Raw genomic sequence first — 27,638 nt, forward strand, 5'->3', positions numbered from 1 at the left:
AGCATTCAGACTGATTCTTCCTCAAAAATCAGAAATGCTGTCATTGTTCCTGAATCTGGTTCTTCTCAGCAACTTTACTTATTTATTTTATTTTATTTTATTATTATTATTTTTTTAATCCCAAGTGGTTTGCAGTTGGATGGGACATGGAGAAACTGGTGTGTAATCCCAGCTGGTCAAAGATCCTTTGATATTATTCGAAGACTGTGATCTCCTTCAGGTGGTCCCCACGTGGAAATGGGTGGGTGCATTATGGGACGCAGTGAACACAGCAGCATGAAACAGAGCGTGTCCCCTCTGCCTGAGGACACAGTGGGTGAGTGGGCAATTGAAGCCTCAGTGAGTTGTGTTTTTTTGGCTGTTTTGAGTTTGGAGTATTCGACACACCTCTGCACACCAGCCCAGTCTACAGAACTGTCGATCTGCTTCCCCCGTACAGTTAATGGTGGAGGTCTGCTTATGAAAAGAGGCTTGAGGAGGGTAGAAGAGGTGGAGCAGGGCGACTGGGCTGCTTTCACATTTGCATCCTTGCCTCTTTTTCTACCACATTCATTCTCCTTTAAGGTAGCCATTAGCACTATTTCCCATCCCTTCCCTTCTTCTCCCACCCCCCAAAGTTCCCCCTGCTCCTCTTCCACCCCCCGCATCCAGTCGATGGTTTGACCAGCCATCCTCCGGCCCCTCGTGGAAACGTAGTCGTAGTGTTTTGCGGATGACCAGGCGCTCCACAATGAAGGAGGCGCAGAACCACGGCACAGCGTACTCAGCTGTGATCAGTCCCATAAAATTGTAGCGAAACTCAGAGTAGTCCCAGGGGCAGGCGTTGAACTGGCGAAGCAGCAGCCCCGTGCCGAACTCCCACAGGTACGTCCATAAAGTGTATATGATGCAGCGCAGCAGCACGGGCCAGCGGCCGCGCAGCTTCAGATACATTCGCTCTACGATAAGGATGCAGGTGCCGTAAATGAAAAGAGCCCACACGCTGGTGACGCCGGGGAATTTCCAATTGCAGTTGACCACAAACTCCCACGCCGCAGTGAACATGACCTCACAAAAGTAGCCATGGATGGCGTAGAGATACCAGCGTGACAATGCCGTCAGAGGCACAGGAGCCTCTTCTGATTCCAGGGTCACCATCCTTTAAGTCCAATTTTCAATCTGTCTTCATAAAATGCAGGTCTGAAAGGAGAGAAAAGAGAGAGAGGGAGAGAAATGTGTAAGAAAATGACAAAACAAAAGAAGGGCTGTGAAAAATACAAGATATAGGAAGAGCCATCATGTCTAGGGATGGGAATCGTTAAGAATTTAACGATTCCGATTCCATTATCGATATTGCTTATCGATCTGATTCCTTATCGATTCTCTTATCGATTCTCATTGGGTGAGGGAATAAAGGACTACAAACGGGTATGTTTGTATTAACTGTCTTATATTTCCATCTCTGCACAGAAAATATAACATATACAGTATGTACAAATAATAACAGATGATGCCGGGCCTGGTTCGGGGGGGGGTGTACAGTGAAAGTGAAACGAAAGATGTTTTACTAATTCCTCTATTGCCGCATTTCTACTACGTGGAACCGGTTCGACTCGGCTGGGCTCATCTCCCGTTGTTGTACACCTCATTTCCTTTCCCTTCTTACCTTCGGAAACTTGTATTTGAGGAGTTATGACGTTTGTTGCCCGCACCGGAACCAGCCCGGCATTCACTCTGCTGCTACATTCACAAGCGCAGCTAAGTAGCGTATCAAATACGTGACATTCCTGTAAATGAATCACATGCTGTGGACAAATGTTTGAGCAGATTGGAGGGATTCCACCCATTTGAAGACATGGAAGCTTTGCAAATGTTCCAAGTAAGTGGACCTGGTGTCGTCTTTTTAGACCGTTTCTGCTTCAACACCATGTTGGCTATGTTCTGACCAAAACAATGCAGCGTACGCATGACGTCATCGCGCATGCGCAACGAAGGCGGAATCGATAAGCAGAATCGTTAAGCAGGCAGGCAAATGATTCCAAGGAATAGAGCTACAGGGAACCGGTTCTCAAAAAGAACCGGTTCTCAATTCCCATCCCTAATCATGTCTCATACTGGTTTGTGAATTGCCATTTTGAAGCTTGTTGGCTATTTGGAGCCATACTTGGACCAAAGGGTGGAGCTACAGGAGAGCATCGGATGAATGCTGAACACGAACTAACTGATACAACAAAATAACAGTCTCCAACATTTATAATTTATCACATACCACAAATACAGTCAAGTTATCCATCCATCCATCCATTTCCTTGTGAGGGTTGCAGTGGTGCTGGTGCCATGATCCTGGCTACCAGTAGGCAAACCTGAGGGACAGCTTGGATGTGTTTCCAGTTTATTGCTGATACATTGAGACAAACTTGTCTCACATTCAAACCTATCGGCAATTTAGAGTGACCTTTTAAGCTGCAGGTCTTTGGATGGTGGACAGAAGTCGGAGTACCCAGAGAGAACCCATGCAGACGTGGGACCTCCACACAGAAAGGCCCACACCAGCCAGCACTGGAATCAAACCCAGGACCATGTGCTAACCATTGCACCGCTGTGCCACCCTAATCAAGCTGTCACATATTAAATATTTCATTCGATAAACAGAAGTTTCAGATATCTGACTTAGTAGAAACGCCAATCAAAGCCCTCTATTTGCTCTAAAACCAGAGGAATAACTTACAGACAAACCATCAGATCACTTATTGGGTCCAAGTAAAACAAATAAGACCAGAATGACTCCTTGAAAAAAATGACTTAGTGTTTGCTTAGTTCAGGGGTCAGCAACCCTGGTCCTCCAGATCCACTATCCTGCATGTTTTAGATGTATCCCTCTTCCAACACACCTGATTCAAATGATAAGCCTATCATCAAGCTCTGCAGAAGCCTGATAATGACCATCAAATGTGCTGGAAGAGGGAAACATCTAAAACATGCAGGATAGTGGCTCTGTAGGACCAGGGTTGCTGACCCCTGGCTTAGTTCAATCAATGCTGTATTTCAGTGGAGGTCTATGGAAGCCTGGCCTGTTTGGAGTCAAAATATAGTGGCCACCAGCAGTATTACAGCTTAAGGTACATCAGCATTTGTTTCACTTGTTTCATAAGTTTTTTTTTCTGACTTTTTCAGACTAACTGTTAGTTCAAATGAAATGCAGAGCAAATTTCTTTTGCCGCATGACTGCATAAACGGTCAGTACAAAAACCTGGAAACATTTCAAGTGATGCTAATAGGCTGTGTGAAATAAAAATGTTTCAACTCAGGGCAAGATTTCACATGAAGCAAAGTTAATTAGAACTGAGATTCCCCCCAAAAAATTACTGATGTTCAAGTAATGTCCGTTGAAGCCACTGCACCATGCAGTGTTCCTGTCAAAATCCAGAAAAACTCTCTACATCTTGTGTCTTTCACACAATTCCCACTAAACCTTGACAAATTCTCTATTTTTAAAATAACATCAATTATATGTACACTTTTTGTACAAGTACTCATTCACTGAATTTACAGAAAATGTGCTGCATCGTGTTACGTCTGGATATGAAATGCCGTATGTTGGGAATATAGATGTTGTTCATATCTCACAGCCCTAAGTGAATGGACACAATATATCAACTCAGTTCAACTTTATTCAATTGCTAATGGAAACAAGCCAAAGTTCAAACAAGGACAAGACAGTAAACCATTTGATTTACACTAGAAAGATGAAACTGAAGACGGCAGAGCACTTTACTCACTGGCCTGCTCTAAGCTGATGCTATTTACTGACAAAATGAGGGGGGTTCTTATGTAATATATAGCTTTATCATCTGACTGCCTACATCATGTGCTCTTTTTCCAAATCCTGCTGCTTGACGCACACACAGGATTCTGTATCAGGTGTCAGGAGGCCCACGCAGGGTTGGATCCTTCTACTGTTTTTAATCCTGCTGCATGTCCAATAAAAACCCCTGAAGGCAAACAGCATCATACGGAGGAGTTCAAAGACCACATACTGGAGTTTACAGACCGCTGAGTGTACATCTCAAACTATACAATGCCTCCAGAGGAAACTGTGTCATAACAGCAGTAATTATACAATGGATCATAACTGCTCTGTAAAACACAAGAACTGAGAGAGGTTAGGAGTACAAAAGATTGTTTGAAGAACAAAAGCTGATTTTTTGGCCCTTTTTGTCTTCAAAGGCTGGCTGGGGCCCACAGTGGGCCTATGGGGATTAGCACATTTCTGCCAAACAAGGAACAAGGGTTTCATGTGAGGAACTGGGCCACAGCTCTGGACCAGCTGACCTCCCTAAACCTTTCCACCATCTTTTCACTGCTTCCCTGGGAAACACTCGCTCTTGTCTCATCCATCTAGCAGGACTGGGTCAAATAAATGGGTTAACTACTCCAGAACAGCCCACAAGTTGACTATTACAGGAGAGCTTTGTGGGCTGATTTTTTACTGTGACTTTTATGTCAGGAAACATCACCAAACAATACTAATAAGTTAAAAAAGATGGGGGATTTTTTTGCACATTTTGTTGCACAGCTGCAGCAAAAAAAAAAAATTAAGTCAGATTTCAGCTTCTTAAATATGTATGCTTTCTGGTTTCTTTCCCCCACTATGACTATAAACGAAATATCTTTGGGCTGCAGATAAAACACATGTTGCCTTTTGAAAACAAGATTTTCCCACCAGTTTTCAACATTTAACAGGCTGAACAACTAATCAATCTATCAACAAAATGAATCAACAAAATTAAAACGATCAAAGCCTTAGTGAGTTCTTTTCTGGCTGTGAAAACAATCATTAGTTCCTTATTATAGTATACCACTGTAGACAATGATGAAACATAAACCATAATGCAAGGTAAAACAAGGATATTTGGAAATACAAAATAGTCGCAATCAAAACAAAATAACAGAAACTTACATACCCAGATGTGCCCAATCTTTGCATTGTAAGTATTAAATATATATTTTTTTAAAATCATATAAAGTTATCCATATAAAGAATTATGGCCAAAGATGTATTTTGAGGGAACCCTGACCTTTGACTACAAAATCCTAATTAGCTTGTACTTTTGTGCTAAACGTGGAAAAAAAAAAAAAACTTGTGGTATTTATAATATTGAAATTTTACCTTTAAAGCAGCGTATGACTTCTTTTCAAACTTGTAAAACCTGAGTGATTAAGTAATTATCACTAATCCATTATTCTTTCTGTGCTTACGCACCTGAATAACTTCCCTCATGGTGAACAACTTTGAAGATGACGCCATCATAAACACAGTCCGCTTGTTTACAGAACAAACGGAAACATCCCTCAGGCCTTTTCTGAAATTTTGGCGCGAAGTGCATTGTGGGAAGCAAAAGCAGTTTCTCACAGATTCGTCAAGAAAATAAGCCAGATCGCTACAACGTAAAATTCTCTAGTCCACCAAGGTTATTTTAAAGAATGAGTCTAGTCGGTGGATGGAAGTAAAGGCCACATTTGGGTTCAGCACTCGTGAAAAGACAGCGAAATTGCTGCATGGAATTCTCATTCCCACAATGCATTTCGCGACAAAATTTCCAAAAAGGCCCGAGTGACATTTCGGTTTGTTACGTAAACACGCGGACTGTGTTTATGATCATCTGAGTCATCTTCGAAGTTGTTCATCAAATTGGTGATGAAAGTCATACGCTGCTTTAACCTTTTGCATATAAAATGTCATCACATCATCACTTTATATTTTGTGTCAATTTCTCTGTATTTGGCATAGAAATTCTTCAGTTATGGGGAAAAAATACCCTGTTTTGTGTTTTGAAGGAAAACGAGTTGATGTCAAAAATGCAATGGCTTCATCTTAAATCTCAACATTAGTGGTTTCTCCCTCCTCTATGTCAGTAAACTCAACGGTTTAGGATTACGTTTCAGGACATCATCTTGGGGTTTTTAAAACACTGAGAATTTTTTGACATTTCATAGATCAAACCACCAATCTGTTACTTAAGAAAAATAATAATCATTAGTTGAGGGCCTAAATGTGATACTCAAACACTCTGTGTGTTTGCTGCTTTTTCTAGTGTAACCCTCACATGCATTCATTCTCTCCACACCTTTCCCCCCTTTTCATGATTCAATTCCCTGCTCTTTTCTTTCGCCTCCTCCTCTTTGTCGCCTGCACAGACACCATTTGTTGAGCACTCCCATGCCCACTAAGCTGCTAATGATGAAAAAAAATTGGAATGCGATATTCAGCTGTGTGAAACTCAACGTCCTGCCAAAGGCCCTATAGATGCACAAAGGTGGAAGAACAACGCTGCTGTTGTACAAACTCATCTGAGGCTGGAAATCAACAATGCACCAAATCCTTACATGTGTTTTATATGGTTCAACCTGACTATTCATTAAAAGCAATAAAAATGGTGCTGTCAGGAGAGAGTCAAGTCAGATTCACATTTTAGCAAAAGGGAAATTATTCTTCACTGTAAGTATTGACAATAATGTGTGGGAGATTTGCCACTCCATTGTTGTCCATATCACTTACACAACTATCTATATTTGGTGTCTGGAAGTGTTTTTCTCCCATGTTCAATGATTATCTCACCAGTGCCTCATCTTTGAGCATGTCATATTAGACGTAACAAATGTGGACATGGTCCAAGGCTTCCTACATTCTACCAGTCTTATACACATTACATTTTACAATGCATCAATACAACAGGTCAAATTAAACTGTTTGCGTCATGAAACCAGAGCCAACAAGTTTTTCAATGTCTTGTACTAGCAGATGAAAAGAGTGAATGAATGGCCACTACTTATTCAGAGAAGAAACTTGAACTGAGTGAGTAACATCTTTTCTGCCACAGACACAAAGGAATGGGGACTGAAACATAATCTCCGACTATAAAGCTGTAATAAAACAATAAACAGATGCTAGGAAATCATCTCAACCATTAAATGGTACACACAGATTGTAAAAACAGCAACACAATGCGTGACTGAACATTAGATCACACCCCTTTATTTTCATTAGCAACAGGATGGCCTACAACAGATCTTCCAAATAACTCACACATTGTTGTTGAAATTAATGTCACACTGATGGATGGATGTTTTACACTGATGCAAAGTGATTTTGTATTTTTAATTGCATTTTGCTTATTCTTTTACTCTGAGGGATCAAGGCTCTGCTTCACCTCATCCAGGACAACTGGGGTCAGTGTTACTTAACTTATTGACTCAAGAAAGTAAACTATGACGTACATTTTCTTCAGCGAGTATTAGTCTCTTGAATTCATATTGAAAGTTGCAGAGGAGAATAAGATTTAAAGGTATCTTAAGTATAGTTAGGTTTATTGGTTGTAGCTAGGAGAGCTGTCATTGGCCTGTGATGTCACAACAGTTGCTGAGTGGGTAGCTCAGCTGCTAAAGGCTATGAAATGTAAAAATACCTTTGGGACTAGTAAAGCTGCTAACCTTTTGTTTAAGACACAAATCTTTCATGTACAAAAAACAGTCTGCACCTTCTTTTAAAGGGTTTAGAAACTGTTGCATTGCATTTCTTAAAATGGTTTTACCAAAAGGCTCGACATATCTTTAAATGTAATGCTGCTAATGACAATAAATGTTGGCTTCCATACACTTACATTGAACTTCTGTCTAAAAATTGAGTTAGTAATTGTATATCAACAGTCCTTCTGGCACCATTCATTTTATTTGGCCCATCTAATTAGTGTTTTGGTCCACCTTTACATTATTCCTCCTTTAATATGATTTTAGGCTTGATAGAAGGCTTTGGTGATTGACAAGTGGGATTGACAGCTTCTGTTTATTGAATAAAACATTTTTATCTTTAAAATAAAAACACTCTCCCCGCCTCCTTTTGTCCAAATATTCTTCGTTCTTGGCTCCAAAGAGGCACCACAACAACCAAAAAATGAATTCCTCGCTACAAAACAGGGGATGTCATGGTGGCTCTGCCCTCTTTTATAACAGCTTATGCTTTTAACACATCTTGAACATCATCTGGCAATGACAAACTGTGTTTTTCCCTGTTCCACAGCATGCATTTACGCAGACATGAGGATGTGACCACTGGTGCGAATTAACTAATTATATGTAAAGGCAGAGCACTGGTTGTGCGCTGCAGGAACAAATTATTTCACTGAACTGGATAACATAACACTTTCAGTACTGAACAACAGAACCCTTTCTTATCCCTTGATTACTTGTATACAATCATATAAAACAGGCACGTGCACACATAAGGCCCAACGGGAGCTTTTTTAAATAAATAAGTTCCTGTTCTGCATAGGGATGTAAAAGAAAATGGCGGTATAAAAACACCATGATTATGTACCGTACACATTTCTCTGTAATAGCGTGTCAGAGTCCTGCACCGGGTCAGGGACCTGCGGGAACTGAAAAGTGAGTTACTGTGTGGGTGATGGGTTTAATGACGGGTCAGGCCGTAGGTGGAATGTACGGGGGTACGGGTGGGTGCCGGTTTTGGAAAAGTGGTGGACCCGTGCAGGACTCTGATGTGTGTTGAGTCTAAAGCAGCTTCTCTGTCCGCTGTCTGTCGCAGAGGGGCGGGGCTTCCCCACGCTGCGTGTTCACATACATTTCAAGTGACAGAGAGAGAGAGAGAGAGAGAGAGAGAGAAATCAATTGCAAAACCAAAATCCTATAATGTCATAAAGTATACTGTTACTCATAAAGTTGGAATAATTTTGTTTTCAGACATATTCCTCTTTTTATTCCTCTTTATACACATCAGTAATCACCTTTGACCAGGTACTCTGATTACATACTGTGTCCCAGTTACACTTTATCTATCAAGAATAAATCCCATTGTCACAATCATTTCATATGAGGTAAAACTATTTTATTTCACCTTTAAGGGTAACAGTGTATACTGACCTTTTCATCTCAAAGAATTTGTGATTTTGTTTCTTTTTTAGAAATTTCTGATCTTTATTTCTGTTTCTTCATAATTGTCAGAATTTTTTAAAAATCTTTTTCTCATTAATATGTGATGTGATTCTCACAACTTTAGTAAGAAAAAATTATATTATTAATTTTTTAATTAAAAAAAATACTGTAAAAAAACCCAAACATACTGTAGCATTGTGAAATATTTTATTCTGCTAATTAGAAACCCATTGGGTCCTCACCGTACATGTGGGAAAGGTGAGTGCTGTCGTGAGGTTCAGCTTTTGTTCTCTATTTTTTGCAAGATTTACACACTACAATTATGATTTTGGGGAGGATCAAACTACACAAATAGAAAATAATCATAGTTATGTTTTATCAGTGTATTATACACTGAAAATATTGACCCATACATTGGTATGATATTAATAGAATTGGATTTTCATTACTTTGCAATGAGTCTGAGTATAAGCAAGCAAGTCCTTTCCCGCACGTTAGAGGTGACATGCAGTGTTAAGGTGCATTCCAATCACAAGTCAAGATAACTATATTAGTAACATGTGACCTACTAGATGTCAAATACAACCCTACTAATACTACGTGTACGGCTGGATTATACTGTGTTCTTAAATTGTAACTGTGCCTTATGTAAATAGTAATATAATAAGGTATAAGTTAACTTCATGCTGCTGTAGGTGATTCTTTTCCTTTTTTTCACAAACAGAAAGCTGACAGAAAAGAGGGGTGAGATATACTGGAGAAAACTTTCAACAAATGTTCCCAGGAAGACTCAAACCAGGGTCACGGGGGTCACATGGTGAGTGTGGAACCTTTGGCCGACCGATAATCCGGTTACCCCTTCAGTGTTTGTATTTAGGCAAATCTATTGACTTGTGTCCTCAGCATGACACAGTTCACACACTGGCTGCTATTTGATGCTGCTGCTGCTGTTGCAGCTGCAGTAGGATATCGTCCACAACCCCACCAGCGTTCCCTCTCAAGTATTGATTGGCCGAGCTCCCGCCCGTTCTCACTGCGGCGACCCGCTTCACCGCTGCACTCTATTGAACCCCACTACAGGACATCACAGTTTGATGGTGATGGGAATGGCACATGTGATAGAGCTGGTTGTTTTTGCGATCCTTCCAATGACCACAGGGAGACACGGCACAGGCAGGATGCCGTATGAACTCAGAAGAAGGAGTCTGAGCTGACAAACACCAGGGGGTCTGGGAGGGAAGATGCTGACTGTGAGTCTCCAAATGCAACACAAAGTGAAAGAGTGAAAATATATATATATAAAAAAAGGAAAGCAGGACAAGCATTTTAACTGTGTGTTCTGTTGGAAAACTAGGCTGACAGATCTGACAGGAGGCTAAGAAAGACAAGTGTGGAGAAAATGCACTGATATGGAAGTCAGCCAAGGCTGAATAAAAAACAACAACAGTAACAACACACTGAGAGTCCTGCACTGTACTGACAACATGCTGACAGCTGTGAACTTTGACACCATGATTAGATCAGAAACCCAACACACTGCTGACCTCACATCACAATATAATCCGGGTTTCATGTAGTTGACTGGCCCCGGCTGTGGCAGTCATTCCAGGCCTATGCAGACTTTAGGAAGGTCACTTTGGGAGGCTGCGGTGGATCACATAGAAACCAGCAGTATCCAATGCAGTGAAGTGCCAGTGACAAAGGTGACCTTCTAACCGCTTCACTACCAACGATGGAAACGGCAGCTGCAAGAGGCATGCTGGTGGACATCCATGTCTCATGACCAGTTCAGTACAGTAGATTTCAGGGTGATTTTCTGCACCTTTTGTCCTTACGTAAACAAGTGAGAGCTTGTTAACAGCTCACAATGTTAAAACTGTCATGGAAAAGCTAGTTAGGGAATTTGAGCAACAATGCAGGAGGACAATATTTGAAGAAGAAAAGATGAGGAAAGCATAATTAAAGGTTTCAAATGTTGTTGAAGCATCAGTGGGTTTCTGTAAGAGATGTTAATAGAAAGTGTGCAGATGACGTCACAATGGGCCAAAGTCACCCACTGTGTGGGAGGTTCAATGAAATAAAAACAAAACAAAAACAAAACTCATCTACATTGAAAAAGAAGCTTTTGTGTGATTTCATGGAACACACCTGCCTGGTCTGACATGTAGCAGAAATTTCCTTCACATATTCGTGTCAATATAACACTTGGTACAAGCACTGTTTTATGCACCAATAAGATAACACCTTAATGCCTACACAATAGCAGCAGGTGCAGCACTAACAGTTCAACTGTAGAGGATGTTTGGAAAGTTATTCACTGATGTTGTCTGCAATTACCATTAAATATTAATTTTTGAATAAGACTTTGTACAACTGTCAATGTATCAGCACAAAAAAGCCAAATACATACAGTAGAGTTGAGTATGGTCCGTTGTAGCTAACATTCATATACATTTTAATTTCAACAACGGATAAAAATGATTATGTAACGCAGTGCAGCTCATTCCTATTCTAATGACGTCATTTGAAGTATTGATTTGACATTTGCTGCCACCCACAAAAGGAAAACACCACTATTGTGGATGTTTTAGCCGTATAATTAGCAACTGTATGTGACTTAACTACAGTTGGCTACAACTTAATAGTGAGTATAGTAGTGTAGATTGTACTATGTTTTGTATAGATGGAATGCACATACGACACTTCCCTCCTGGGCCACGATCCTCTTAGTCAGACTGAGTGGCAAAAACAAACCGGCTCAACATGACGGAGCATAGCAGTAACTACAGCGAGACCGGGAAAAATGTGGAATATAACATGAAATTAAAGACAACTGGACTGGACATGGATCCATACAAGCTACCAAACAACAAGTGGTCTACCAACACTGATCTGGGACAGAAATCACCTATCCTGACATTTATATGAACCTGAGTTCAACGCAGGGAAAATCCACAATGCAAAGGCTGAAAGCATCCAAAACCCAAAGAGTTGTTGACATCCTCGTCATGGTTAATTAGAGGATTCCAGCTGATGAGTGCTTTAATTCAACATACTATTGTTTTGGAGGTTTTGTGTCAGTGCAGACGTATTTTCTTGGCGGTGATTTCCAAGGTAAAGGCCCAGCAGTAGTGCTCACAGTTCACTACTGATTTACTGGAGTTGAACCCTTAGTATTGACCCAAGTGAGTGGATGATCTACTGGTACTGTGGAGATTTAAGGAGAGTTCACATCAAATACTGGATCCAACACAGATCCAACAGCTTTGTGCTAGAGTACCCCCTTATTTGGAAAACTAGGTTAGCCTCAGTTTAAGCTAGTTTACAAATTATGTAGAGCACAAGGTTCAGAATCACACAACTGAAGACAAAAACATTTCAGTTCTGAAATATAGAACTAAATGACAGATGCTAACATTAAGAGCTTTACTAAGAAGGAACGTTAGCCAAAACGATACGTAATTTAAGGTATGATTTTACACAAGAATACAGCATAAATTAACGTTACCCAACACGAATCCAGATTTTGTTGCCTGGATTCCAGTTCTTTCTCTGAATTGCAGCGATCCATCTGCTTCTTCTGTCTTTGGCTTTAGGTCTCCGCTAAAACGATAGCTCTGAGTGCTTTTTAAACCTATTTGTGCGATCAATGGCACAACAGTTCTTCCCCGTTTTTTAGATTGTTCTAAAGTTTTCACAGTATTCAAGCCAAAGCTGCTACTCATCTCCCTCTTTCTGCCACTCAGTGGACGGAACCGCGGTGACTTCCGCTCATGGTGACGTCACGTGCAGACCCTCTATTGTACTCAAGGAGTTTGGGTAAAGTGGAAAACCTACAACCACCTGTCAAGGCTTCTGCAGGTTTTACTCGATACCATTTCCCTGAGGTTGAAACCGGTTAGCGTGCATGAAACCAGATTCCTGTCACATGTTAGTGTCTATGGATCACATGTTCTCGGATAACATCCCTGTTGACTTAACGTCCTTTAAATGAAACAGAGAATCTCTTTACTCCTAGTTTCATAGTTTCCATTATTAAATGCAGTGGTGTTGGAGCATGTTTCGCCACTGGGTAGTCAGTATTTATGAGTATCATTCTACGTTTTGTTCTACTATTGCTTTTTTTAATGTACCAGTAATGGTAATGTTGCCAGAGAAAAACACTTTTTTTAGATGTCAACACATCTCTGTGAAAAGGTATGTTAAGTGATTGTACAGTCAGTGCGTGTCCGTCCATCCTTGATACATTCAAAATCAATAGTCTTGGCTGTTTCAAGTCAGATCAATATGAAAGTCATTAAGTACGTAGTTTATGTGCTAATGCAGCTGACATGAAAATTCTGTGGCTATATGTACAGTACGTAAATAGTGTGGTTAATGTAGATAATATGTTGGACATTTAGGTAACAAAGTTAACACACTATCGGTATTGTAATGTCAATAATGTCAAATGGAATGTGGATGCCTCATTAAAATTATTTACTAATTTCTCCTGTTTGCTTCTTCTCTCTTTCTTTCTTTTGTTGTTTTTTGTTGTTAGTCTGTTTCCTTAAGTGTATATACTCACTGATTACGTGAAAAAACAAACGAACAAAAAAAACAACAACGGAATAACCAATAATTTTCATTTTTGTTTACAAAATGCATATACTGTATTTGCCACTTTTCAGTTTTATACCACTGTCATTCACAATCTAAACCAGGGGTCTCAAACATGTGTCCCGCCAAACGTTCCAATCCGACCCCTGGGATGAATTTACAAAGTGCATAAATTCCACAGTCAAGGCTGTGGAACTCATGTTAGTTCAGGTTCCACATACAGACCAGTATGATCTACAGGAAAACAATAGCATAATAACCTACAAAAAATAATGACTCCATATTTTTTTCTCAGTTTGATGTTAAAAAAACCATATTACATTTTGCCTGTAAATAATACAAACTTAAAATTTTTGTCTTGGTTTTAGTGCAAAAAATAACATTAAACTATGAAAATATTTACATTTACAAACTATCCTGTAACAATAAAATATGAATAACCTGAACAAATATGAACAACCTGAAATGTCGAAAGAAAATTAAGTACAGTTTTAACAATATTCTGCCTGTTCCTCAGTGTATAGTGTCTATAGATCTGATCCATAATGCACATGTAGAAATAATGAGTTAAAATTGCACTTATTTTTCTTAAGAAATTTCAGGTATTTTTAGCTTATTCACATCTTTTTTATTTGGATAGTTTATAAAAGTAAGTATTTTCATAGTTTAATGGGGTTTTTTTGCACTAAAACAAAGACAAAAATTTGGAGTTGTCATTATTTATAGGTTATTCTGTTATTATTTTACTGGTTCGGCCCACTCGAGATCAAATCGGGCTGAACGTGGCCCCTGAAAGAAAATGTGTTTGCAAGCCCTGATCTAAACTCAATCTAAAGATGTGACCTTTGGCACTGATTTTATAAACTGAATGTGAATCAATAAGATTTTTAAAAATAAATAAATAAATAGATAAATAAATAAATAAATAAAAACAGATAAATTGACATTTTGACTGAATAAGCGGAGGAGAGCTGCATGTCAAGGCGGGGAGGGCAGGAACAATTGACTGAGCAGTGGAGGTGGGGAAGAACCTTCCACAGCAGCACAAAATAAACTGATCGCAATCAATTGCAAAGACAGGTCAATTACCTCTGAAACAGCAAGCTGGCTATAGCCCCAAACACTATCACATGTAGTGTTCTGCTGCTCGTGCAAGTCTTAGTCAGATACTGCATGACGCTGAAACCCACTCTTATCTGCTCTATTTGTTCTATCAAGAAGGAATAAGCTGTCCACAGAAATATGGATTGCATACAACACTTTATAATGCATGCACTTATCCACTTCCCACTTTATTTCAGTGCTAAAATTAGTGCGTTCAGAAATTATCACAACAGCTAATCCAAACAGTGTTCAAATATTAAAATACCATTTACTAGAGTATTCTAACTATTTAGTCTTCATTCCTGAATGATTACACTGGGTTACAAAAAAATGTTTTTTGCAAGTTGTCTAGGTTTTTCCAACTGAATTAGGACCATTTTGCACCGCTAAATCCAAAAATGACATCTGTTTTTCTCAATCAGGTCAGGGTTTTTTTGCTAATTTCATTTTGAAAAATTTGATCTTCTCACAAAATTGATTACATTTTTGTGACTTTATCAGTTGACTTTTTATATAGTTCTCACCCAAAATAGGTTTTAAGAGAAAAAAAATAATTTTCTAACAGGATTCTTGTTAGGTACAATGGTGTATTCAGCGCAGATGTAGCAGAATACGTCAGGCTAATTTTTGCAAGATCTTCTAGTCGAAGCCATTTCATTCACCTGTAATGTTAAAAAAAACATTAATCATAAATTGGCAAAAGTAAAATCTTCAGAACTCGTTTATTGCAAGAAATGTGAAAGAATTTTGTATCATATGATGTGAAAATGCCCATAAATGTAAGCAAAAATGTTAAAAAGCCAATATGTAGCATAGTTCAGAAAGTTGACCTGAATGAGCAAAATTAATGTGATTTTTGGATTCAGCACACCAAAATTATCCAATTAACAATAAATTTGTTGTTGACCAGTGTTATTAATAATAACTTTCTATACTCAGCATAACTATAATGCAAAGGCCACCATGTGTTAATATAACATGCTTCAAGTGAATAATGTTGACGAGGTTTGTTGATTTTCACATTCTTGTCATGTTGTGAATAGTTTTCCTTATGTTACACAGAAGTCAGATAAAGACTTTTCTTTTTATGAAGAATAGCCTCAGCTCCAGTCCTTGTTTTTGATGTGGGAGTTATTTTTGCTACAGTTTTACTACTTGAATTGCGGTGATGTGGTTTGGGATTTGGTCTGTTGTACATTTAATGGCCACTGTCTGGTACTTCTTTGTGTTTTTCTCATTATTTGAACGACTTGGGATGTTAGGAATAAGTGTTTTCACTTAACCTGTTATCCTTTGGGTAGTTTCTCAATCTAATAATCCATAAGGACAATCTAGTAATAGATCACATAATTAGGACACAGCCAATTCCTTTCCTTTCGGCTCTAGTATCAATGGGTACGGTTACATGATGTTATTTTAAATCCGATTTATTTTTCCAGAAGAAATTAATTCAGAACTAAAGTATTTTCTCTTCTGTTTACATGGAAATGTTAAACCCGAATAAAGGTTTACATGAGGTATTAATGAGGTAGATAAGCGAGCAAAAGTGTTTGCGCTGCAGTGCTCACGTTGCCTTGTTCTCGCAGCCCTTCTGTTAGCTTAGCTTAGCATAGTCACTGCATTTCCATGGTCACACGTAGCCAGTTTTTAAAGATGATTTGTTGTCTTTTGTAAGTGATTTTCTGAAATCCAATTCTCCCTAATTATTTCTTTAGATCCGCGACTTACTGCACTCAATGTAAAATTTAAAAAAGGATTATTCTAATGTTGTATGATTATACACTTATGAAAATATCACAGTGTATATTATTAATGTATTTGTATTGATTGATTGGTTTATTATTGATTGATTTTCCACTTATGTAGTAAGATACTCCAGAGTCATAAATCTCACACACTGGAATTTTAATTTAAACATGTCAGCTACAACTTTTTGCTGCATTTTCTGAATAATCAAGAGGAAGTCTGCCTGATATAATGTGATACAATAGTTTGTTGTTCGTCATACTGGCAAGGGCAGGCTTTAAACTGACCATGTAGTTCAGAGCCTCGAATTCTGTGAAAAAGACTGTAGGCATTCATATTAGAGATACACTGATTCATCAGTTTTACAAAATTATTGCATGAGAAGAAGTTACTGTTGACACTGGCCCATGGTTAATATTTGGCTTTGAAATTGAAAAATACAGATACTGAGGGAAAACAATAGCTCTTAGTTTGATATTTATTGATTCCAATTCATTTACTTACATGTGTAAGTAGTATTAATTAGGTATTCATTACTTTAAGCAAAGGGTCAAATAAAGTGAAAGTTAATTTCTGACATGCATAATGTGTTTTCATTGTCAACATTTCAAGAGGAGGAGCAGGGATGATACTGGTTCATCAATCAGTGATTACGTTTCCCTGCTCCAAATTAGCTTTAATACATATGTAAGCCTTAAATCACCAATCAGTTGACCTCTGGAGCAGGGGTCTCGAACATGCGGCCTGGGGCCCAAATGCGTCCCGCCAGAGGTTCCAATCCAACCCCTGGGATGAATTTGCAAAGTGCCAAAATTCCACAGTCAAGGCTGTGGAACTCATTTTAGTGTCGGTTCCACAAACAGACCAATATGATCTACAGTCAAATAATAACAGCAGAAGAACTGACAAAAAAGAATGACTGCAGATTTACTACTGGGTTTGATGGGAAAAAAATAATATTACATTATGTCTATAAATAATGACAACTGCAAATGTTTGTCTTTGTTTTCGTGCAAAAAATAACATTAAATTATGAAAATATTTACATTTCCAAATTATCCTGTAACAATAAAATACGAATAACCTGAACAAAAATGACCAACCTGAAATATCTAAAGAAAATTCAGCCCAATTTGAACTCTTTTCTGCCTGTTCCTCAGTGTTTAGTGTCTGTAGATCTGATCCAGAATGCACATGTAGAAATGTTAAGTTGAGGCAGAATATTGTTAAAATTACACTTAATTTTCTTAGGAAATTTCAGTTTTTTCAGGTTATTCACATCTTTTTTGTTTGGATAGTTTTTGAAAGTAAGTACTTACATAATTTAATGGGGTTTTTTTTGCACAAAAACAGAGACAAAAATTTGGAGTTGTCATTATTCATTGGTTATTATGCTATTATTTTACTGGTCCGGCCCACTGCACATCAAATTGGGCCGAATGTGGCCCCTGAAAGAAAATGAGTTTGAGAGCCCTGCTCTACAGCATATGCGTTTTACTGCAGCATATGATATTCCATCCTTTTTGAGAGTCTGGTCAATCCTTGGGGGTCTCAATGATCATACCAGCTCTCTACTGTACATCAAACTCCACCAAATGGAGTAAACCTGTAAAAGGTTTTTCTGATGGCACTGTGTTGGTTTCAATCTTCCCAGTCCTACTCATTGAGCCACTGCTAGGTTTCAAACTAGCAAACCTTTCCCTTTCTACTACCTCCACACTACCTCTAAGAATCCAGAGATTCCCCTGGGGGCACCATAAAGTACCTGGGTATCGCAAACAAGTAGAGACTGAGCTGGAGAGACGCCATAAGGGCTGAGACTAAAAGCCTGGATGCAGCCCAGCCAACAGAGGCTCATATAACTTTATAGGTAGGTAGGCATCCTTTCTATATCCACAAGGTGAAAGCCTGAACAAAACCGGCAGAGTGGTGGGAGAGGGAGGGCGGGAGGACTCTATGCAGGCTTCATATCCAAAATGCTGTATTGATCTGGAAGAAAACCAATCTGAGGATACCCGAGGTTAAGAACTCTTTGTCCCTAGCTGTGTTGAGAAAATGCATCAGTAACAATGGTTTACATTTACATGATACACTTTTTGAAGAACACTCATGTTCCTAATAATGTAAGTGATGCACCAGTCCAATAACTTGGATCAACACAATATTCAATTTCATAAACAGATCAGGAGGCTGTCCAATCAGTAAAGTGATAAAATGCAATAGAGCCTGACATCAAATACAAGTCAAATCTCTAGGGAGTTGACTGACATAATGCAGTGATGTAGTCCATTTCTACAGTTAGTTTTTGAACTTAAACTAAAAACAAAAATACTCTGTTTGTATTTGGGTGCAAATACTGCAGTTTTTCTGCTATTTACATCCGAGACAGCACACAAAATAATGTTTAACCTCCACAAATTCAGCACCAATGGGGGCAAATGGATCTATTGCTAGTCTTACAAATGGGAAACCGGGGTTTGCTCAAAGATGGCTCCTCAAAAAGACAGTTTATAAAGAATTATCACCTGTTTCAGTATCACATAGTTTCTTTGCTATCCTGTGTCTTGAGGAGATTACTGGCATTCTTTCCAATGGCAATGGAAGAAGTGAACATGATCACAGTTTACAAGTGACACAGAGATCAGGACAAACTGATCTTGTTTGAGGTCTGTCTCTGTCTCAGCAGCAAACTATGTGGAAAGCCGGACTCAAATCTCAGGAAGAAATGAGTGAGAACATAAAACAAATGACAATTATATCAAATTTCCGTTGTGTATGTGACTTTTTTGCCCTGTGATGAACTGGCATATCCAGGATCTACCCCACCTGATGCAAACTGGGATAGCCTCCAGCCCCACTGTGTCTCTCAGGAGGATTCAGCGGATATGAATATTACTGTTTTCCTGTGTTTTTTACATGTAGGCACTTAAACTGTTTCTTTGGGTTCAGGGTTGGAATTTTAAAAAAAATCCTGGTTTGAGATAAAAACAAAGCAGCCCACTCATCTTTTTGTTCAACAAATTACTAATCCACAAACAAACTCCATCCATTTTGTTCTCCTGCTTAGTGTCAGTTGGTGCTACTGACTTGTGTAACTGACATGTCCACTGGAACAAAGGGCAGGGTTAACTGCTCTCTAATGTTAAAGAAAGGAAAATAAATAAATAAATAAATCCTACCACTCCCGCTTTTCATGGCTCTGCTGCCAAAGGCTTTGTCTGTGCCGCATTCCATACTCTTCCATGGTAAAAGGTTTGAAATGAAACCCACTAAGTGATCACATAACCTCCCTGCTGCAGTCTTTTACATTAAGACATAAAGATATAATAATAATAATAATAATAATAATAATAATAATAATGGATTGGATTTATATAGCACTTTTCTAGACACCCAAAGCGCTTTACATTATTGACCCATTATTCATTCGCTCTCACATTCACACTCTGGTGGTGGTAAACTACATTTGTAGCCACAGCTGCCCTGGGACAGACTGACAGAAGCGATATTGTGACACTTACCAATAAGGACTAATTAGATTTTTTTTTTCTTTTATTTCTGGCCATATCTCCTTGTCCTACTACTACCACTGGCTCTATTATCACAGTAGTTTATTTATATTATGTTTGTTTGGAGTCAGTTTTACAAATTAGTAGTTTTTAGAAAGACTGATTAACTCAAACTCTGAGTCAGTCGCCAACAAAAGATGAATAACTATGTTAAACTGCAGCTCCCAGAATGCATTTGACCAGTAAACATCCAATGATAGAACTTCAAACTCTCCTGTTTCAAGTGTAATCAGTAGCTTTCAGCACAAATGATGTGCTTATAGTTTGATTTTTCTCTGGTCATTTACTTTAGTTTTTGATTTCAGTAACCCTCCTAAGTAATCTTATAAATACTTTAGATGGGGGGGGGGGGGGGGGGCAGGCCCAGTGCTGACTCCATGGCTACAGCCTCGTTTTGCCCATTATCCTCAGATGGATGGCACAGTGCAGTGTTCACTCCAGTTTGGTGCAATTTGCTTTATCTTTGAAAGTAAGAGCACATTTTGTTGTAATCTCCTCGCCTGACTTTTAATCTATTCAGGGTTATCTAAGCTGCTGGGGGAGGTCTTCAGAAGGACTTTTGTTCTCTGTAACGTACTGCTTTTACTCTCTTTGTACCTGTCAGTTTGCCCATCTGTTTGCTTTTAAGAATCACCCAATGAATTTGTACAAAATGACCATTAAGCAGACTGACCTTTACAGTTTGGACCGATTCTGAGAGCTTCTTCTCTTCCTTTCCTTTCCTTTTCCATCGCTTCCCCCTATCCCACACATTCATTACAGCTCTTGAGCTCTTTGCACTTTTAATGAAAGACCCTAAGACACTGGAGCTAAGCCCTCTGTCCTGAAAAGCATGTGGGTCATGCTCCGTAGATTAGAAATCTTGGAGCAGCTACAGAGAAAGCTGGAGATTTACTGACATGGTCAATCATAGCGCTGTGGAAAGTAATGCCTTTAATGGAGGGATGCATGTGCATGTTAATCTGTTATCAGACAGAGAAGCTTTATAATCAATCTCTGACAATGCATAATTGATGCTGGCTGCTGCATGAAGGTTTCAGCACCAAAGATAAGGTGATAAAAAATAGGAGTGTTTGGCTAAACTTCCACCTGCTATGTATTAGTGAGAGGTTGTGCTGGTCAAGGCAGAGTTTTGCTTTGATTATATGTTAGCTATTAACTACAGTACACAAACTTTTGATGTAATTATGTGTTCGAAATTCACCCAGCACTTAAAACTTAACACAGATGAGTTCTATAGATTTGTAAATAAACACCACATACATGTAACCTGTAAAAAATAAATGGTAGGTTACTGAAAAAAACACAGCAAACTAACACATTTTTCAAAGTTCTAAAACATTTTTTTTAATGTATCAGTAATTGATAGATTATGTTTGATTTGTGAATATTTTTAAAAAAGACTTACATTAACTTTACCAAATACCGACAGAGGATATTTTTATCTTAGATAAACTGAGGCTCTAATGATGTTTTAAGAAAAGTACATTTATTGTCATTCTGTTGGGCACAATTTATTCATTTGTACTCTATAAGATTTAAGATTTACAAGAAGTTTTTTCACTGTTTACAAGATTAAATAAATTGTGTACAGAGCTCTGACTTAATTATTGCAATGCATATAAACTATAGGCAAGATTTTTTATGAACCTTTTCAATAAAAGTACATTCAACCTTAGTTACCTCTCAAAACTTATTTTAAAAAAGCAACCGCGGTGGACTTTAATACAATAAGATATTATTGGCTACAAAAATTAAGCAGAAAGAAGGTGTTGATATTTCATGAAAAACTCACACTTTCCTAGATTAAAACTATATATTTATGAGAAGATGTAATAAGAAGCCATGCTAGGTATAAATACAGATAAAGTCCAGGAAAGCTCATCAGTGTAAAGTGACTGGGTCATGTGCAGGACTACAACATGAGAGACTGGGGTCCACATCCCCTTGGAATTATCAGATTTTTTAATTTTTTTTTTTTTTTTTTTTTTTTTTATTCCTCAAAACTACTTACTTGAGAATTGAAAATAAATAAATAAATAAATTTAAAAAAAAAAAAGTTTGGTTATGGAGCCTCCAGTGTCAACTCATTTCCTTGTTTCAATTCATTCATGAGTACTAGATATAAACAGTGGGGAAGCCAGATCCATTTTCTGTTTTCAACAGTCAAGTTTAGTTTGTAGTTTGTTGGTTTGATTCACTCTTATTTTGTAACTAGCCTTAAACGGTAAGTTAGTTGCACTGGGGAATGAGCCACAGTTTGGCTTTTAGTTGCTTTTCCCTGGTGTTTGGGTATGCAGCTGGTTTAATAGTAGATTGTAGTGAAGCTGGGGGAGTGTGCGTTGTTATCCAGTGTGAAAATATATTGTAAACACACTCCAGAGAAGGGGGTAAAAGTCTTATTTTATGTCAGACTTAGAATACAATATTCTGGAAGGTTAGTAGAAATCACGTTCCCAAAAAAGTACTGCCGCTGTAACTTTTTTGTGATGCAAACTCTGGACAGCTACATTGTAGCTTCAAGCTAATGTAGATAGTGATACATCTTAATTTGCTGTACAGAACCCTACCGATTTTGTCATTAAAAAAAATTAAAAACAGCACAATCAAAACTTTTCCATTCAGCTAATGCTTGTTTTAAATGTCCTGTTTATAAGTGTACCCACAATATTTTCCAGAGCACATTGTATTAATGTATGGGTTTGTAACATTAATGTTGTTAGACTAGTGAATTTATTTCTGCTGTGTCTCTGTGCACTACGGTGTTCAGTCTTAGTCATGTGCAATAACTTGCACAGCTTTTGACATGTTTTGCTGAAGACACAATGAGAAACAATTACTATACATTTTTCAGCTGTGGGTTCAACTTCTGAAGTCCAACAAGTCCAGACTGACTTAAAGATTTACTTAAGGCTTATTAAGCGAGTGTGAAAATGTCTCAGATTCATTATAAAACTCAGGCAGGACAAATTAGGCCAAGATAGTGTGGGTAATTCATGGAAATACTGAACTTTTATGTACACAAAAATGTGGATGTGTTTATGTACTTCATATAAATTTTGTCAATATTATGAGCATTTTGGTCTAAAATGATGCAAAACTGCAGAGTTTCTGGTCAGATAACAACGAAACGCCATCACACACACCCTAAGCCTAAAGAAACCAGGGAAAACTAGGTGAAAACATCCCAAGATTTTATTAGAGGTGACAAAAATGTGATTCACATGATGGATTGTGATTCTACCTCAAAAAGATCTTCATTTGATCCACAGACCTATTGTAGCCCTACACACAAACTGCTCAACCAGACATGTTTTTTACTTGTACATTTGTGAGTTTTCTCTGGTTAACATCAACATACATTAACCCCTGTCAAATTCTGCTTTTCTTACAAATGTAATACTTCATCATCTCAGAAAACATTGGAATTTTGGGGGGGTAAATTTGTGATGTGTTTATATTAAATTTAGAGCGAGTCGGAGCTATTTCTCAAAGTATCCCCACTCCCATGTCATTTTCTTTCATTATAATGTTTATTAAACATAATAAAAGTTGGGTTTGTCCAACTGTAAGTGGATGCAAATGTTATCAATGAGACCATAGTTGTCAAAACTCCCTCTAGCCTATTTAGTGATGTAAACTTTGCATTAATTTAACCCTTTCATGCACAAATTAAGAGAACCTTAATCAAAATTTTTTCCTGAGTGTTTTTATTCCTCTTTAGGCATGAAAAAAACAATGCGATTGAAAATTTTCTTCTGAAAAATAAATGGAAAAAAATAAATAAAATAAAATAAAAAATAATTTAAAAAAATAAAAATATATATATATATACATAAAAAGAATAATGAAAAAATAATCTTATGAACCTATTTTTCATGAAGTTGCAAAAATGTCCACTCAGCTGGACACCACATGTTTCATTTTTGATGCACAGAAACATGTATTTACTGATAAATTGTGAGAAAACTATGGGGAGGGCTTGTGATTCTGGGGGTTTATGGTCAGGAGAGATCTACATAATGTTACCAATTCATGTAAGAAAAGATATGTAGTGTCTTAAAACTTTAATAAAGATATGTGTAAAAAAAAAAATAAAAATAAAAAAATCCATGAATATACAGGAGAACAGCTGTAGAATAGCTGTCCACTGTAGTGACCAGTGTGCATGAAAGGGTTAATATATAAAAATCCCTCTTCTTTCAGTGAATAGACAGAAAAACTCCATTTGGATAATTTTGGCTTTAAATCAGTCTACATATCTGAGGTGGCTGGATGGATTTCTGCATTGGTCACTTTAGGATTCCTAGCTGTGAAGGCCAGTGGTGGCACCAGGATTTTAAAAGCGGGGGGGCAACTGGAGGGCAAATGAAAATGTTGGGGGGGGGGGCGGACAAAAAAATTAACGCTTTGCGCTTTAGCGGCTGATATATATATATATATATATATATATACATAATGAATAGCCTATCAGTTACACTTTATATAGAGGGCAATTTTAGGTAAAATCAGGTAATACTTAATGTATTCAAGGCATTTGTTAAAAACTACAGCATGAACAACTCAGACTTTCTGTTATGATTATTTAATTGGTACAATCTACTTTCACATATTTCTCTAAACACATCAGAAAAACATGCAGCAAACAAATAGCAGTGCCAATGTATGCAAGTTAATAAATGTTGAAAACAAAATAAAACTAATAGCCTAACCAACTAATCAAACAAAACGTATGTATACAATGGCTTCCACTACATGCACATGTATATAATCACTGACAACATCTGTAGGCTTAGGTCCACTTTCATACCGACCGCTATAATCTTCTAGCAGAAATTTAAACTGAGTGATAAAACAGACCTGAACAGTTAACAAAACTATTTGTAATTAATAGTTGGGTTCAAAACATAAAAAACAGTCCTTATGCTACTCGTGCTAATTCTTTGCTTTACATTTCTTGTGTAGAAGAAAGATGAATGCGATACAAGCGGAGGTATGAATCCATTCCAGAACTGAAGGCACACACATCATTATGAACCTAGAACTATATTATTCATAACAAACAACCTCTGCATGTCTGCCCTGGGTGGATTATAAGTGGATCAAAATGTGTTATGTTTCATTGACGGATTTTTCATATTCCTTCGTTGCCTGAATTTTCCCAAAGATTTGCCCAAATCTGGGTGGGGGGGTAAAGGTTGTGACTGGGGGGGTATTTGCTCCCCCATGCCCCCCTCTTGGTGCCGCCACTGGTGAAGGCTGATGCATGGGTTATAAATAGGGCCAAAATGTCAATGCGTTGTAAAGCTGAGGGGGGATATAGGCTACCAGGCAGCAGCAGGGATTATCTCACCCCAAATGATAGTGAACCGCAGGCCTTATATGGAATAAATCGATGAGGGATTTTGGAAATCCAACCCACTGGCCCATATAGCACCAAACACATCTGTGAAGGAGAGGGAGTCCTGGTCTGCACACACACACACACACACACACACACACACACACACACACACACACACACACACACTATGTCTGGATGCTGGATGCACAAAGTCATCTTATTTTGTCCGTGGACAGTCCGGGCCAGTGCGCAGGCCCGGTGCTGCCGGCCGGGACTCCGCTGCAGCATCACGCCTCCTTCCTCCTGTGCAGTGCGGTACACTTCTCCACAAATCATCAGTAAAGCTCGCACTACACCGACGCAGGACACTTCCAGTCACTTGGACATGAATCCCCCTTGAACAGAAGTATGAGTGCAGACCCCAGAGCCCCGGACACCAGGGTCCTGAGTCTGAGCTGTCCACATTTGAACAGGTGTAGAAGAAAACACGAAGGAACACAAGAGCAGCTCCAGACCCTGAACCCTGGCCACTTATTTAGGACTTTGGACAAACTGCGGCGCATTTGGGACGCGTTTGAAAACAAGCGTTCAGCCGCAAACTTACAATAAAAAACACACACTCAGTAAGGCTTGTAAATCTCACTGAATTCAACCAGATCATCCACAAATGGAGCTAGTCCACACATGTAAACAGACTGGTGTGTGTGTGTGTGTGTGTGTGTGTGTGTGTGTGTGTGTGTGTGTGTGTGTGTGTGTGTGTGTCATTTGCAGTCATTCTTCTGCAGATGGACATGAATCATCCAGGTTCAGCTTTGCCTCTGTGTGTTTTTCTTACCTTCAGATCTGCGGCTCTGTGTCAGCATGCAGGCCGCTCAGTCCGGCTCATCCCCCGGTGTGACTGCCCAGGCTGTGTCGGTGGCCGGCTGTCTCCTCCCGGTGCGTCCTGTCCTCCTCCTCGGTGTTTCTGCTCTCTCCGGTGGAAATGGACACATTCGACTTCACTGCAGCAGCGGCAGCGGCGGCACATGCTCAGACAGGACCAGCACTTCTGGCATCTTTGGTTAACCCTTTCACCGCCGCGGCTCAGGGAGCAGAGGCATTCCGACTGCACTGGGACCGGCATGAGACTGCACTGGTACCGGCCTGGGACTGCACTGGGACCGGCCTAGGACTGGACTGGTACCGGCATGAGACTGGACTGGTACCGGCCTAGGACTGGACTGGTACCGGCCTAGGACTGGACTGGTACCGGCATGAGACTGCACTGGTACCGGCCTGGGACTGCACTGGGACCGGCCTAGTACTGGACTGGTACCGGCATGAGACTGGACTGGTACCGGACTAGGACTGGACTGGTACCGGCCTAGGACTGGACTGGTACCGGCATGAGACTGCACTGGTACCGGCCTGGGACTGCACTGGGACCGGCCTAGGACTGGACTGGTACCGGCATGAGACTGGACTGGTACCGGCCTAGGACTGGACTGGTACCGGCCTAGGACTGGACTGGTACCGGCATGAGACTGCACTGGTACCGGCCTGGGACTGCACTGGGACCGGCCTAGTACTGGACTGGTACCGGCATGAGACTGGACTGGTACCGGACTAGGACTGGACTGGTACCGGCATGAGACTGCACTGGTACCGGCCTGGGACTGCACTGGGACCGGCCTAGGACTGGACTGGTACCGGACTAGGACTGGACTGGTACCGGCCTAGGACTGGACTGGTACCGGCATGAGACTGCACTGGTACCGGCCTGGGACTGGACCGTCAGCAGGATTCACATGTCTGTTGAACATGGCCTTTCACATGTTCATGTTTAACTAATGCTCAACCACAGACACAGAGGTTACCCTCTGCATTCAGCAGTTTACACTTAGCTTAGCGTAATGTACACGGCTGTTAGCAGGTCATTTTCAAAAGAATTCATCAACATCTTTAAATGTACATCCTTATGACGAACATTAAAATCGAAAAACTATGTTCTTAACACACCATTTCTGACAAGTAAAAAGCTGTAAACAATAGCCAGTTAGCTTAGCTAGTGCTAGCTAACCATGCTAACTCTGTGTTGTACCAAATTTCCCTTCTAAGCATCCCACAAACTACTTTAAGGTCCATTATATAATGCTTGGAGGGATTTAGGACTATGTAATAGTTTCGCTTCGATGTAATATTTCTAATTTTGTTTATGTATAATTACATAACAAGAAATGTGTTTTTGCTGTTGTTGCATCACCATGTTGCTAAGGTTTCAGGTTAGCTCTGAACACATCGGGCGGTAGAGCGGGTTGTCCAGTAACTAAAGGGTTGGCAGTTCAACTCCCACTCTGTCCTAGTTATGT

General features: G+C 39.3%; 1 protein-coding gene across 1 annotated transcript; it reads right to left on the minus strand.

Annotated features, from left to right (window-relative positions):
* On the minus strand, positions 1 to 26,181 carry tmem229b (transmembrane protein 229B). The gene is made up of 2 exons (XM_030127370.1): positions 26,126 to 26,181; positions 1 to 1,179 (listed from the first exon to the last, which is right to left on the minus strand). The coding sequence occupies exon 2, from the start codon at positions 1,135 to 1,137 to the stop codon at positions 550 to 552; it is 588 nt and encodes a 195-aa protein (XP_029983230.1). The 5' UTR covers positions 1,138 to 1,179; positions 26,126 to 26,181; the 3' UTR covers positions 1 to 549.
* Positions 26,182 to 27,638: the final 1,457 nt, after the last annotated feature.

The sequence above is a fragment of the Sphaeramia orbicularis genome, chromosome 22 (genome assembly GCF_902148855.1).
Source record: "Sphaeramia orbicularis chromosome 22, fSphaOr1.1, whole genome shotgun sequence".
Classification (NCBI taxonomy): domain Eukaryota; kingdom Metazoa; phylum Chordata; class Actinopteri; order Kurtiformes; family Apogonidae; genus Sphaeramia; species Sphaeramia orbicularis.

Excerpts from the sequence above, each read along its gene's own strand:
- tmem229b (XM_030127370.1), bottom strand. The coding sequence starts at position 1,137 with ATGGTGACCCTGGAATCAGAAGAGGCTCCTGTGCCTCTGACGGCATTG.